Below are 15,480 nucleotides of genomic sequence, written 5' to 3' on the forward strand. Positions count from 1 at the left end.
TGTACTAGATTAATAACTGACGTGGCCCAGGATGGTATCTTTCTGGAAATCGCTCTGCGTACCTCTGGCCGCCGCACCTGCATTTTGATAACGTGATAACATTGCCCATTACATTAGCAACATATCAGTGAGCTCATTATTTTCGTAATGATAAAGCAATTCCGACTAATTAGGTGACAACTCTGACAGTATTTTTGATTAACGTCCATGCTAATTTGATTTTTTTTGTCAATTCTAATTTCTAACAAATCAGCGCAAATTTGAGCAGGACCGGTTTCAAAAAAATTAACTTATTGTATCTTCATTGCCGTACACATTTTACTAAGGTGATTTTGGCTAAAACTCTTTAGAACAACGCATGTTAAAAGGAACGCCTCAACTTCGAAAACACCCTGTATTTTGCTTTAAATAAATTGTCGGCGGAAAAATTTTGTGTATTACACGGCTAGAAAATGTTTTGCAAGTCTTCGCACTTGTGGTGCCTCGGCTGACGCCTCTGCCTCACAAACCGTGCTTGCACTTGCGAAATGGCATTTTCTAACCTTGTGATACAATAGTATATTGGGATACAAGGTTAGGAAGTGCATTATAACAGAATCGACTTCGTCTCGATTTTTCAACTTTCGAGATGCTGTTATGGCACTAACCGTATATCCCATTACGTTTTTCGCACAATCGCTTATACGAAAAAAAATGTCTTCGAAGTAATTTTTTGACAGGAATATTTTGAAGACATTAATGTCATTAATGACTTACCTCAGTAGGTATCGGTGTCGTTATTTACTTACAGCATTAGGGTTGTTAAGTTCAACTTTCAGATTGTGTCAATAACAATTGTAAGTAGCTATAACAACACGATTGCGCGAAAATAACTATTGGAACTTTTTTTGCGTTGCACTTGATAATTTTTTAATCTTACTGTTCTTCCCAACGTGATCAGTGACGTACTCAACTTTTGTGCTTGAACTGTACATTTCTGCCCTAATGTGGATGTATAGCACAAAACTGAACGAACTAGGGTTTTAATATTCTGATGTAAGTACTTTGATTTCAACCTGTATAGATTTTTGCTTGACGCACTATTTTCAAGGGACCTATCGTATTAACTAAAAACTAGTGTACCTACCGCAACGTGTACTATGTAGGTACCATCGTGATCATTAAAAACGACTACACTAGAAATTTGGCTGTGTAAATTTGAATGAATGTCATTGTGACAATTGAAAAATTCCGCAATTAACAGATTTTCAAAAAAACCATTCTGCAAACCTGAATACATGATGGTGGTACCATTAGAAACATTGCTGTCGAACTGGGTGTTAGCACTAGCACTGTGTTGCGGGCGAGTTTATTTTCACGGATTTGAAAATTTTAAATATTGAGGTTGACTAACTTTGACAAATCTCGGTACGTTCTTTCAGCCTAAATTTTCAAAAATCTCAGTGGCGTCCCAAGTTAACTGTAGTCGTTTTTTATGATCACGATGATACATGTGCACCAGATACTATCAAGTATTCATTTGGATCTTTTGTTATACTAACATATGATGAATAGATAAAGTTAGTTTTACGAACTATTTTGAATGATAGGTATAATCATCAAAAATATTTGTTTTTGTCTCGAAATTTTCGAAATTAAATTTGATGGATTTAAAGGATTTTTTCAGAATACACTAGATTGTGCCGAAAGAGCTGTATGAAAACTCGCCTTAGGCAACGAGTCAGTTTTTATTATACCGAATTTGCGTAATAGCCAAAAACAAATGGAATTCCCTATGAGTGAAACTAATTCTGTTTTCTGAATACAGGCAAATTCCGCAAAGAATTCCACCGCGCTTTCGAGCACTGTTGTCAGCGTTCGGGTGGTCATGGATTCCAATTTAGCGCAGTCTATCGAAAAACCGACAAGGACTCAGGAATTGTCTCACAAACGCACTCAAGGACCGATCTGGAGATACAGCGAGTGAAAGATTTCGAACCGAGACATAACAGGAAAGGGACTAAGACTAGCATGTTGCTGTTGGAAACATAAACACAAAATTTAGATAATTGAAAAAAATCGAAAAAATATGTACGTCTAGTATTAAATATGCGCTGCTAGTGGCGCCTCACGTACTTCTATCACTAACTTTCAGGCATAATCGACCCGGATTCGCACTATCAGTACTGAACTGTAATGTTTGTAAAGCTCCCGACATTATAACTTCACCTGATCCCGCCGATCGGTGAGTTCGTTAGCTGCCAAAAGCGTACCAGCCCACCGACCCTATGTGTTGTAACTTTAACTTACTGATCTGAGGGGAAAAATAATAAACGCTGAAACTTGTAAATTAGTGTTGACAACGTCATGTTTTATGTAGCAAACTGTCAATAAATAAATCTTAGGTTAAGGACGAATGTGTTTTATTACAGCAGTTTCTCTTTGTTTCAGGAAAGTTTAGGAGAGAGTTTCGTTGGTCGTTCAAATGCACTCCGGCGAACGAAGCTTCTAACATTACCGTGCGCAATAGCACTTGTATCTATCGTTTCACGACCACCCACCACAGCTACAGGTCGCGCAGCGAAATAATTCCGCTCAATACCATTCACGCTTCGAAAATTGCGGGACACTACGCCGTAGATTGAGTAATTGATTATGTCACTTGGAGTGCGCGACCTGCTGCTATAGATCATAGTTGACCCTTCCAGATGAGCTGTTGTGTGAGAAGCATACCTAAATAAAATCGAAGAAATGTAGTGTGACGTTTTATTTTCTGACGGGCATAGGTAGGAGACTCCGAATTAAAAAAATTTAGTTTATTGTTTAATTACATAACAAATTAAATATAATAGTTACAATATTGACTGATCCGTTCTTTCATACTGGCGATATAAAAGAAAGGCGTATATGGTAATCACACAACTAGTAGCGGCGCTTTAGTATCTAAATTAATAAGAATATGATAAGTAAGTTAGTAGGATAAATCAATAAATGTTCACTAAATAAAGCAAAAATCGCCACAAAAATGGTCCCACTTATACCCATGTACAGAACAAAATACAAAAGAAAAATCACCACGAAATATAAAAACAATTTCCAATCTTGCGAATTATGGCAACTAAACGCAATTACGTATTGTGACTTGCACACAAAACAGAAATAAATTAAACATCGAGTAGTGCACTTGATTTGCAAGTGAGCCGGACCGGCGGGGCCGAAACTGGCGATTTCGACCCCGCCCGCCCCGATCGACTCCTTCATACAAAAATATGAACAGCATTTTTGAACGTGAACTACACAAAACTCGTAACCCTACGTTGTCAGTCATTAGTCAAGTCGTAAATTTGGAATAAGTTAAAAATCCTACGATTACTTAAAGTCTAAAAGGCTCCCGTTCCTTTGTTTTCTTCGCCTGGCCGGTCGCAGTTTCGGCCGCTCCTGATGGCTTCCTTAAAAGGCGTGAAACGGCGGTCGGCTGGCCGGGCGCGACGGGCGTGTTGGATCCTGATGGTGTTCGTGTCCTAAATGTCGAAAAAATCGTCAAATTATGTTTTCAAGAAACTGTGAAAACTAACAGTCCAGAGCTGCAGCGATTGAATTACCAAAAAAGCAAAAGTTTGCATTTAAAGGTTGTTATTTGTCGGATACGACTCGATTGAAAACAAGATCCGCGCTCGCTGAGCTCTCGACCGGTACGGTGTTACTACGTTAAGTTGAGTGTGTTAAATTACCTAGCCGCTGTCCTCAGCGTCGGAGCATTACCGATTGTCACTTGTCGTGGTTTGCTTGTACTCCTAATCAACACACATTGAGACATGCCAGTTAGTCAGGTTATTTAGATCGTCGAAGAAAAAATACAGCAACAAAAAACCAGAAACGATCAGTTCAAATACGACACGTGCAAGAGAATAAAGAATCAAATCAAAAAATCCATGCAACTCGGAGACATTTACCTATTGCTGGCAATAGGTATTTTCGATCTGCTCGACTTGCTCGCAGACGACTTGGTTCTGGTTAGTAGTAGAGGCGGCGGCGCAAAAAACGAGTTAGTATCAGTCAGAGAAAAACAAAAACGCAACGACAACAAACAGATGAACGATGGGTGCAGGAAACGAAATGAACACGTGTTGAACACCAAACATGCACTCTAGTACAGAATTACCCTGAAGATAGAGACATAGAGCAAGAACTCGACGTCGAAGGGGACTCTGGATCAGTGTCACCGCTTCCTTTGTATACAGGTATGCGAGACCTGGGTCCAAGGCACAAGATGAACACAGTGGATATAAAAAGAGGGCGGCCAACCGTTTACTATACTATCAGTATTTTTATTTTTTGTTATCATTATTTGTATTTTTTTAGTTATTCAGATTAGTCTTTGTATGTTTGGAGTCATTAATATCCGTCCACTCTCTACTGCAACATTTAGAAAATTGTGTGGTGCATATTGTGTTTTGTCAAAAACGTTAAATGAGATCTTCCTATGCAAGCGATGACGAATCTAACAAACAAAAAGTTACTTAACACCTTAGGACTCTTTTGGTAACTTGCCGCCTCAACAACAAATTTAAGCGGAAATAGAAGCTACCGTCCTGGAAGCAGAATCGGTAAACGCATGAAAACGACAGATCGTGCCAAAATGTAACTGCAGAACATAATCATTTGTACCGGGTGTTTTTTAAAATTTCACCTCGTAGTGGGCGTTGGAGAGTCGATTGAGAACACACCGGTCGTGTAAAAACGTAAGATTTAAACGGCTGATCCGTGATCCGTAAGCTGTACAGGGTGATTCAAGTTTTACCACCCGAGCGAAAACACCCACTTCTAATCGATTTAAAATTCTCAAAAAATTCAGGAATGATTGTGTATCGCTGTAGAACATTCTGTAAAAATTTAAACTTTTTTAATGAAACAGGTCAATATTTCGTTTTAATTCAATAACCGATAAATTAATTTACATAATTTTTCACTGGGAGTCATTTCGAACCTTTGGGAAAAATTTGGTGTCATTGAAATCATGAAAACATCACCGGTTTCCGAAATAAATGGAATTTGATATTAAAGTACAAGATTTAGCTATGATTTATTATTAAATTGGGCGGTCACTTCGACAAAAGAGGTTGACATGGCTTGTTTACGGTACCCTTTAGGGACTTAAGAATTACTAGAAAAATTGTCAACAGATGTCTACCCAACAATGAGGTATTTATTTATGACCAGTCTTAGGACAGAATAGCCCCGGACAATTCGACCAGTACAACTTTGCGTTATACCCCGCTCACATATAAACACGATTCAGCTGGTTCGCTTTAAATAACAGGGAACCAGCTCAGTCGTATGTATATGCGAGCGAGGGATTACGCAAAGTTGTATTGGTCGACTGTCGGGTACTATTTTGTCCTAACACTGTTTATGACACTGCAGTTGTAAATCTTGGTAATTTTTCCCTCTTAATGTTAAAATTGCAATAATTTTCTTTTGATGCGAATTTCATAAATGTGTACTAAAAAATATTTTTTTTTTGATCAAAATCGATTTTTCAAATTTTATGGCTCTGAATGAAGTGATACGGGAAAATTGATTGCACACATTTGAAGCCTTATATGAAGGGAATGTAAACCCAACGTTTCATTATTTTTACTAATTTTTTAATAGGGTTTATCGTGCGGGCGGTAAAACTTGAAATACCCTGTATAGTGCGCTCACAATCGACTCTTCAACGCCTACTATGAGGTGAACTTTAAAAAAACACCCGATAGAAGGTCCCTGCGGAATAGGATCTAATTTGAACTTCATAACCATATAAAGCAGAAAGTACTAAAGAGTAACTCTACGGATTTTATTTTATTTTTTTTATCTAGTGGACGGATAATAATGAACTCGACTTTATGTACCTTTCTACTGGGGACTAGAGTCCTCTTGCGGCTTAAGCCTGAAAGGCTTTTGGGCCTTCCCTTTTGTTCTGAAATTTGCAATCCAACAATTTACTTTCTCGTTTCGTTTATTTTTTATTGGTTATGCAATTCATTAAGTTGGCTACCCTTTATACAAGCCCACAACCCAATTACTGAGACCGGGTTAATTAAAACCCATCCCAACCATCTACGCCCATGATATAGACAAAAATGCACGATTTCTACCCAGTTAAACTTCGATTTCTCGATTAATTTGCTTTACCTTGGGGTGGTAACTGACGTTAGTGTTGGTATACTTGATGCTCTCGGTATGCCTGATGATCTAGCAATGTTAGAACATGCCATTATTAGTGGACCATAGATTGAAGAAAATGTACTTAGTTAAAAGTGACGGAAAATTAAATAAAATGAGAATCTGAACTATTTTCATTCGGTTTTCCATTCCAACAATTAAAATATAATAAAAAATTTAAGAGTTCAGTTGACCATGAGAAACAAAACCGCATTTTGTCCCTCGACAGTTAATCGATAAGTATTAATTGAAAATTTAAAGTTTGTTTCTCGAGGCCAGCTAAATTCTGGACCAAATTTGATGGGAATATGTACCGAGTGATTCTCAAACAGACTATGTCAGACAGGTCAATCACAATTTTCATGGTTATGTTATGCTACGCTGCAATTATGGAGACTGATGCTGCCGACTGATATTAATCTAACCCAAACACGGCTGTTTTTAGTTTCACAATAAATGACTAATTTATACTTTCTAGTTTGAGAATCACTCTAGAAAGCGATCAAACTTGCGAACGAAAATTTGATCGCTTCACCTAGTCAGACACCAACCTAAACCTAATTTTAACAAATCTACCAAGACACCGAACCCGTTAATTTCTCCATAATTAATCCGAATTGAAACTGTTTCTCACCTTCCGGCGGGACTGGCAGGCGAAACCAACCCTGTAGGCGTCCTTGGTCTCGATCCTCCGGTGCCATTCTGCGTCCTTCGTAACGACGATCCTGCCGAAGGTACCCGACTCGAAGTCGGCGTCCTTCGTGGAATCCTCGAAGGAGTCCCATCATCTACACCAAGGAAACAAATAATAATAACAAAACGGAATCTTCACTGTGAACCAGTACTCACCCGTACTATCTAGAGAGAGATTAGAACCGTGTCTTGACGGTGGTTTACTTCCGGGTCTACTACCGGTCCTCGACGCCGGCCTCGAGTTGGATCTCGACCCTCCAGGGGTCAGTGTAGACCTATACGACGACGGCTTCCGAGGTGTACGGAAGGTGGCGCTCTCGTTGTCCGATAGTGAATCTGGAGTTCCGGCCGACAACGAAGACTTGGTAGTGCGCGGGAGGCTTCCCATCGGTACCGATCGTGCGGAACGCTCTCGTACCTAAACATAAAACGAGTGAAATTTGTTGTCTCGAGTACTTGGACCCATCGTTGGCGCGATCAAGAGAATCCGAGTAGTACCGGATTGACGAAGTTTAGCAACGATGGGTCAGATCGATACTAAATACGGAGGATCTTCGTGAAACAGTGCTACCAAAAATCTACTGAACTGTCAAAAAACTAAGATTTTGCGTATGTGTCGCAATTACTGAAGATCCTCATTGGCACACAAGCTCGACCGTACTTACGGTTCCTCTCACCTGGCCGGGACCCATGACGACAATCTTTTTTCGGAAAATTTTTTTTCAGACAGTACCGTACGAGGGGGATCAGGTGGTACCCTTACCTGCGGTATACCTACCATCGGCACTTGCGATAGGTACAACAGCTTGTGGTGATCTTTCTCAGGTCCGATCGCGGCAACTGCACCCAATCAAAACAGTACCGTTGAGTACCATTACTCACTCATACACCGATCGAATGTGATGGTTGCAAACCAAAGAGAAAAAAACCGATCGCATGCTCATGCACAACTGCTAACTAAGAAAAATACTTTTGCACTCTCAGCGTGTGTATATTACCCAGTGGCATTGCGTGTTGAGATTGAGGGGGGCCCAGTGTAGGGTGGGGCCCGCCGTGGAACCCACATGCAAGGGGTACGCATTTCCAACCTCTCCTTTCGCCCTCAGCTGCTCGAATATCGGCATCAGCTCCGCCAAGTGTTCGTGAGCTAAACAACGCACATGCGCAGCATACATTAGATAGAGAAAGAGACAGTGTACTCGAACAGCGTGGATCAGAAACGCGACTGCTTTAGTCTCATAATACAGCACTGACTAAGTCACGCGACATTCCGCCGGCAAACATCGAAGAGGGCGCTTATATACAGGTGCGATGAGTGCCAACAGAAAAAAAGAAGCTTGTGATGGACACACAAAAACGATGCGATATTGTTCGACCTATGCTTGGACCCGGCCGCGATCTAATGAACGAAATCCATCTCCTGAGGCAGAATCTGGACTTACCTTGCTTGCAGCGCCCCTTGATGGTGGTGTATTCGACTAACACTAATACAAGACAACATAAGTCTCACAGAGTAGTCATAACATACTTTAGAAAATAAGAGACTTAAGTTGACTCAGATACAAGCATACCGAACCCAATACGGGGTCCGCTCCCGACAGTTCGGTCTTCCCCTGTCAGAGAGGGACCCTCTACACCACACAATACATAAAATACAGATGCATAACTCGAAAAAAGCACTGAAAATCCACAACCAACTAGGACTGGTACTAAGTAAGGGACTGATTTCGATGCTTTTTCCGCTAGGAACTGGGGTGCTCTCGTGCAATACCTTAGTGATCGGCCCTTGAGGGGTGCGGAGTGATGATGCAGAGGAGCCAGAGGCGGGACTGGAGGCCGATGTTTTGGGCTTGAACGCGGTCATAGTTTGCGATACGCCGTCGGCTAGGATGAATTGTTCACGCAGCTCTATGTTCGTGCGTCCTTTGGCTGTGTGAGGAAGTTTTGGGAATTACAGGAACAGTTTAATGGGAGAACGGAGGAAGAGTCAAACAAAAAAAAAGAAACGAGTTAGTGCAGGACAAACATAAAGAGGGAGGAAAGTCGGGGAGAAAGGATGAAGAAAAAAAAACAAAAAAAAAACATAATAAGCAAAAATACTAACTCAAATTGAGAGGCGTTGCACTAAGTTACTAACCTGGGAGGGTCCTCTCATGCCACACTATCGCCATTATCATTACTAATATGTGAAATATGGCATGAGGTGACCCTTGAGGTGTGCTTATAATACAGTGGGTCTAGTCTAAGTCGGCTCTAATAGCTCAGTAAGACAAAACATAAGTGAACTAAAACCACCACTTTCAAGATTTGGGGTAAAAAATGTCCAATACGGAAACCTTCTTCCTTTAATTCTGATTCCTCAAAATGGCGAAAGAAATGGGGATGAGATATCCTAAGCGTTTTTGTAATAAGCTATTTGTTATTTCAAACATAACTTTTACATTGGTCGGAACGAAATGTCACAATAACAATTCTATAGAAGTTCGGTGAATATAATTATAAAGAAAAGCAAAACCGTGGAGAGAACCTCTCGTCAGTAGTAAGTTTTAGAAAATTATATTTAAATACGATTGAAAAAGTGAGGTACATAGTGTACATCTGGTTTCCGTTAAATAAATTATACATTCTTTGGGGCCTATTCTGTAATTTTTAAAGGGGCGTTAAAATTTTAACGTTGTTAAAAATTTAAAATTTCAAGCTCTGATTGGTCATTGCTAATGACAACTTAATTTAACGGGCTTTAAAATTTAGTGGAGCTGTTACACAATACGCCCCTTATGCCCGGTTTCTGGAACGGGGCAATAACTAACTGGACGGTTAAATCAAGCGTTGCTATAGAAACGCTAGAAAGTAACCAATCACATTACAGGATTTTTGTATTTATCGGAGAGTTAACTGGCCCGATAAAATTGTTTCCAGAAACTGGGCCTTAACCTTTTAAACTTTATTAGAGCATAGGTAATACAAAAATAGTATTTCCTTAATTTAGCCTTTTAAAGAAGATGACACTTTTAATTACTGACAGACTAATTAAACGGAAACCGAAGAAAACAATTTTTACCAAAATAAAATACTACAATCGAAATAATTAATTGAATAAATTGCACCGACTGTTTTTACTACTACTTTCTCTAGACTATCTTGAAATTGAATTTGTAGATTTAAGCTTAAGGTGTATCCCATTTTGTTAGAAAAAAGCTTGTGGAATACTGCGTGTCCCCATTTCTCTCGTCTAATACGTACGAGAAGACAAAAAAAAAAAAACCTTTCAATAAAACTGCTGTTGAGGGAAGCACATCAACGAAAAAGGTTTCAGATTGGAGCCCTTGTGGACGTCAATTCTTGCAAGGGCCGCAGTACGTAATAAAAGTAAAATAAAATGTGTGTAACGTGTGTTAATGTAACCAAAAACATGCACCAAATTAGAACATAACTGCTTTCCGGTCACCAGTTAAAACACGTGCATTCGCTTACCGAGGGGGCACCAAGGCTCGTGCTGATCGGGTATGTCGGGATGAGGTAGCGGTAATACTAACGTAACTTATAGTTCAACGTCACAATGATTTGTTAACGGAAAAAACAAAATTTTTCCAACGAAAAAAACGTGTAAAGCGCAAAATAATTAACGATTATTAAATGGGATGTGTTAGAACGGGAAGGAGAACAGAAAATCCCATTAGTATCGATGACACAACGAAAGCTACGATGTCGAGACAAGCCTGGGCTTGTCTCGACGTCACAAAACAAAACATGATTGTATGGAAAAAGAACAAACGAAGCATAATGATGTCCTCAGGAGACGAGTTAGTTGTTTTATTTTATTAGAGATGTTTCGTTAATCACATGGTTTTTAATCGATCCGTTACGCAGTAGGGACAAAGCATGGTTGTGAGTGAAGTCAGTAGTTGTATTGTTACGATCTGTGTAACTCTGTATTGTCGAGGTCTCAACCTTGCCGGTTGAGATCTCGACGTGTCCTAAAAATGTCGGTTTCTTGTTTCGAAACTGTTACGAACTTACCTCGGCAGGGGTCGTTCTTCACTAAGAACTCATCGAGGGCGACCCAGCCGCCACCCACGCGCACCATCACGGTGCTACGCAAGATGCGGACCAGACGCAGTTTTTGGCTCTCGCCAAACTACAAAAAAAAAAAACAATCGATAAAACAGAAAAAATCCGAAATTTTGAAAACTCACCCTGTATTTGCCTTCACCGACTTGGAACACCCTGAATTTCTGACGACACGTACACAACATCACCAATCTCTTCACCTCGTCATGGATCTTTTGGGCGTCGTTGTCGACGGGTTTCTCCTCCCAGTCGGGCCTCAAGGCCGCGATAAACTTCTTCCAATCTATCAGGCCGCGGTTGTCTTGATCGAACATGTCGGCTACGTGCTTCATCTCTAGACGGGAAGTGTCAAATTCTGAAAAAAAAAGATATGTGAAACAGAGCACAAACAGCCACCCCCAGTACACTATTCCGCGCTGTAAGGATCAGAAAACAAGACTCACTGGTCTTGATGATGCCCTCGATGAAGTCGTCTCTCGGAATGAGCTCGTTGTTATCCTTATCCATCTTCCTGAAGAGATCCGTCAGCCTCGACTTCTTGTAGTTCATGAACTTCAAGAACCTCTTCCTCCAGTCGTCCCACGAGAAGTTGTCCGCCTTTTGTTTCTCCTTCAGATAGGCGAGATGGTCGTAGAGTTCGCGCTGTCTCTCCCACGACAGCATCCAGACGTGCCTCCACTTATCGTAGAGGAATTTCACGCGGGGCGATCGGAATTCGGGTTCGCTAAACAAGAACGGGGAATGAAACGACGTTGCGACACGCGACAAAAATGAAGATGGGAATGAATGTGACGAGATAATATGTGCACTGTCGTATTTAGACGATATACGAGTGACAGTGTGACCTGTGTGTGGTGTTAATCCCATGAGGTGTCTGAGAGAATGAAAATGTGTACCTGCCAGGTGGGAATCTTGGCCCGATATGGGGTAATTGAGGATCCGGACTGAGTTCTCGACCAGGACTGGAACGGCTGTCGACAAAGCACATGCAACACTCAACATAACTATCGGAACTAAAAATGACAGTCCACAAACTCAAACAAATCCAAAAAAAAACATACAAAAATCGGGGAGACAGTAAATTTGAGACTTTGATTTTATTTGATTTGTTGACCATTTCTGTACTAGTTAATCAACACCACCAAATTTAATCACAAGGTATTAGCGGCACAAAAACACTTAAATTAAGTAAACAAAACAAAATCTTGTTAGAACAAACATGTAACTTGGAGATGTTAAAGGATTTTAAAAAAAAGTTGAAAAAGTGTCTAACCTTCCTCGCTGTGAAAGCAGATCTCGGGATCCTTTGAAGCTACAAAACGAAACGTTTGTCAAGCAAGACATAAAACAAATGCTTTGAGGCTTTCATAACATGAATATTTTTTTATATTTTTGTTTGTTTCGCTTCAATATCCGTTATATGAAAGCTGGTCTAAAAGTGTCAAATTACCAAAAATTTACATCTCAAATAATCTTAAATCCTCAGTACAGCAAAAAACGTTGGTGGCTCAGTTGGGTGTAGAAAACAAAAACCCGACTCTTAGATTTATCGTACAAATTTCAATTGTCAGAATTTCATTAGATCACATTTATCAACAATATTTGAGATTTTAACAGTTTATGAGACTTTCTATGCCACTTCGCATTAACACTAATAATAATTAATGACTTAAAAACACAGGGAAACGACTATTTTATATAGTCCATTTTTTTTAAACAATTGTCAATGTTAAAATTCCCTCAAAGACCAGGCTGTACCACCCTAAAACCTTTCGTTTCGGTTCATCTGTATCGTAAAATCTCCCGAGATCAGGTATTTTCCTTGCCAAAACCAAATAACTCCCAACACTGCATTCTACGGGTCAACCAGCAACGTTGTGTACTCAGATTTGACTGGTCTAGCATCCTAATAATATCAAAATTGTCATTATACATTTACTGTAATATTGCTTTCACCAACTTAATTCAACAGGTGGTGGTTATTTGGGTTTGGCACGGCCTATATGTGTTATCTCAATATTTTTCAAGTCAGAAAAGTTTCAGGTGTACGCAAATTTTATACCAAAAGACAAGAAATAAAGACGATAATGACACTGAAAAATACAATTGAACATATTCAGTAGCAAGCGCCTTTACAGTTGGTTGCAAAAAAAACGAGAACTGTCAGAATAAAATTGACACATTTGCACAATTTGTTCATAGTGTGAAACCTTCTTACGCTCAGAGATAGGTTAGAATAATTATGGTCAAAATTCAATGACATTTAATAGTAGTTTATTTAACGAGTTAGTGTGTAAATTGTGCTCTTTATGGCATGAGTGAGCCAGTTTAAAACGCGTTTTAAACTGGCCCACTCACGCCATAAAAAGCGCAATTTACACACGAACGAGGTGAATACAACTTTTTTTGTTCGACGAGCCCCTTAAAGCCTCCAAATCGCTTAAAATCTTTATCTGACAAGTTGTGACATTTATGGAAATCCGTTCTTACAGAAGAAAATTCTCAAATTCTGAGTGTCGAACAAAAATTTGTATATTATGAGGAGCAAAAATGGCGTTTTATGTGCTGCGGCAGGTAGTTTGGCTGCCGAACGCAGTGAACAGACAAACCAGCCAAAGCATATAAAATCATTTTTGCTCCGAATAACATGTACTACTTTTTCTTCAAACCTTCATAACAAATTGTTTAAGAAATATTAAGAAACCAGGTAGGAGATTGGGTAGACTGATAAATTAATATCGTTCGTTTTGCAAAGCGTTACTATGACTACGACTAGTATAAACAACGCTGTGAACAAAATCCGAAATCACTATCCGTCTCTCAATCCGTTTTAATTTGGATAGATTTTGTAAGTACGTTTTTATTTACTCACTTCAGCTTTCAATATTTCATATTCAGACACGAATTTGTTTGAGGTAGGAATTTCAAATGATTTAGATAGTTTACTTTACAGCCGCTCATCAGCGGAGATAATGGGCCGTATCACGACACTGTAATTAAAGTTGCCGATAACTAAAATCGTGATTAAAGTAAACAAAAATGATATAGATTTATGCAATTATAATTATTATTATACAGGGTTATTCTAAATCATTGTAGTCGAAGTAGGCGTGAAAACTTAATGTAAAATTTATAGTTGCCGCTCCACATAAAAAACATCAAAATGATGTGAATAAATGACAACTCAATATTTTTAAAATTGATTGCAAAACAACTCAATATTTCTGGATTCAATCATTAATTTAACAAAAATAAATAGAAATCTCATCACCGTACTTTTCCCCTAAAAAATGACAGTGACAGCGATAAAACTGACAGTTCACATGAAAGCGGCAAAAATGTAATAACATGGACATGGCCTACTTCAACTACAATCATTTAGAATAACTTTGTATAAAAGAGATGAATTCGTCACCAAGGTAATTAGAGTCATGATTAAATTTAATAAGTGATACTTCACGGACGCTGGTCAGCTCGTTAGATGCCATGACAATGAAGTGACACTTTAGTATTATCAATGCAGCAGTATAATGTCATAATTTACGGACGTTTGAAGAAAAAAAATATTTTGATATATGTAGTTATAATACTATACTATATATATACTTTGTCCAGCGAGAGATTGGGAGATTTTCAATTGTATTAAATAAACCCAACACTACAAAATGCACTAGAATATATTAATTAGAGCATTTCAGGGCAAACATGTTACTGCTGCTCAAATTTTACGTGCGCTAGGTACTACTTCCTCTACGTAGAATTTAGTGAGTTTTATGTCAACCAATCTCTCGCTGGACAAACTTTGGCTATTTTCAAGTAGACAATTTATTGACAAATGGACAAAACCAAATTTACATTAGGAAAATTTTCAATTCCCGTTTTTTTGCAACCAACAAAATGGCTGATATACAATTGACATTTAACTTTGTCAACCTAATATCTATCAAATAACTATTGGCTCATACCAACACGACAGCACTTTGACAATAAAATAACTATTATATACAAATCGTATTTTTTTTTTACACTGAATTGTTTAATTCATAAACCTCTTTCAGTCACAAGGAGTATGAGAAGATAAACATAACGGGGCCCAGCGTGATTGTTCAGTACGTTTTAAACGTTTTTGATTTAGATAACGTGTTCATATGAATGTTTGCACTTAGATTGCTGCCAGATATCGACTACTATAATTTCGACAACTATAGAACTGATAGTTAAAAGTTAAAACCCGCATTAATCGATTTTAAGACTTGACTTTTGATTTTCATTTTCCAACTTAGCTACTGATAACAAATTATTTCACATGGTACATTTTAACAGGCGTGCTTTCAATCTATAACCTTCACGTGAATTCTTTGATGTAAATTTAGAGTTGACAACTCATAGAACCGTAAAAACACAAGACAAAAAGAGATCATGCACAGGTGACACTGACAACATACCTTTGCTTGCGCCCCAGAGAGCCGTAATTATCAGGTGAAGGTTCACGTATGTCATGCTGTGATCCACGGCTGGTGAAAGAAAAGA

At 38.9% G+C, this 15,480-nt stretch overlaps 2 protein-coding genes across 37 annotated transcripts in view; one reads left to right on the forward strand and one right to left on the reverse strand.

Annotated features, from left to right (window-relative positions):
• LOC138122939 (orexin/Hypocretin receptor type 1-like) overlaps positions 1-3,235 on the forward strand; it is a 194,587-nt gene extending 191,352 nt beyond the window's left edge. Inside the window, exons 7-9 of one of the 5 annotated variants that reach the window (XR_011156660.1) lie at positions 1,808-2,070; positions 2,135-2,224; positions 2,431-2,572. Coding sequence is in view for 3 of the 5 variants with exons in the window: in XM_069037383.1 (XP_068893484.1) it covers positions 1,808-2,031 (224 nt within the window). In the remaining 2 variants the exon portion in view is untranslated. Of the gene's footprint in view, positions 1-1,807; positions 2,393-2,430 lie in introns of those variants that run through there. The other 4 variants (XR_011156659.1, XM_069037383.1, XM_069037384.1 and 1 more) reach the window with 4 other exon arrangements.
• The window catches only part of shot (dystonin-like protein short stop), a 160,072-nt gene continuing 147,372 nt past the window's right edge, over positions 2,781-15,480 (reverse strand). For 14 of the 32 annotated variants that reach the window (XM_069037365.1, XM_069037359.1, XM_069037354.1 and 11 more), the window contains 14 exons: positions 15,396-15,464; positions 12,224-12,262; positions 11,847-11,921; positions 11,394-11,674; positions 11,076-11,305; positions 10,900-11,017; positions 8,651-8,808; positions 7,036-7,297; positions 6,821-6,974; positions 6,157-6,216; positions 4,142-4,231; positions 3,933-3,989; positions 3,711-3,773; positions 2,781-3,500 (listed from right to left, as the gene is read on the reverse strand). In XM_069037365.1, coding sequence (XP_068893466.1) covers positions 3,353-3,500; positions 3,711-3,773; positions 3,933-3,989; positions 4,142-4,231; positions 6,157-6,216; positions 6,821-6,974; positions 7,036-7,297; positions 8,651-8,808; positions 10,900-11,017; positions 11,076-11,305; positions 11,394-11,674; positions 11,847-11,921; positions 12,224-12,262; positions 15,396-15,464 — 1,804 coding nt within the window. In that variant the 3' untranslated portion in view covers positions 2,781-3,352. Of the gene's footprint in view, positions 3,501-3,710; positions 3,774-3,932; positions 3,990-4,141; positions 4,232-5,873; positions 5,942-6,156; positions 6,217-6,820; positions 6,975-7,035; positions 7,298-7,877; positions 8,027-8,650; positions 8,809-10,899; positions 11,018-11,075; positions 11,306-11,393; positions 11,675-11,846; positions 11,922-12,223; positions 12,263-15,395; positions 15,465-15,480 lie in introns of all 32 variants that reach the window. The other 18 variants (XM_069037361.1, XM_069037360.1, XM_069037380.1 and 15 more) reach the window with 15 other exon arrangements.

Source organism: Tenebrio molitor, chromosome 2 (genome assembly GCF_963966145.1).
Source record: "Tenebrio molitor chromosome 2, icTenMoli1.1, whole genome shotgun sequence".
Lineage (NCBI taxonomy): Eukaryota > Metazoa > Arthropoda > Insecta > Coleoptera > Tenebrionidae > Tenebrio > Tenebrio molitor.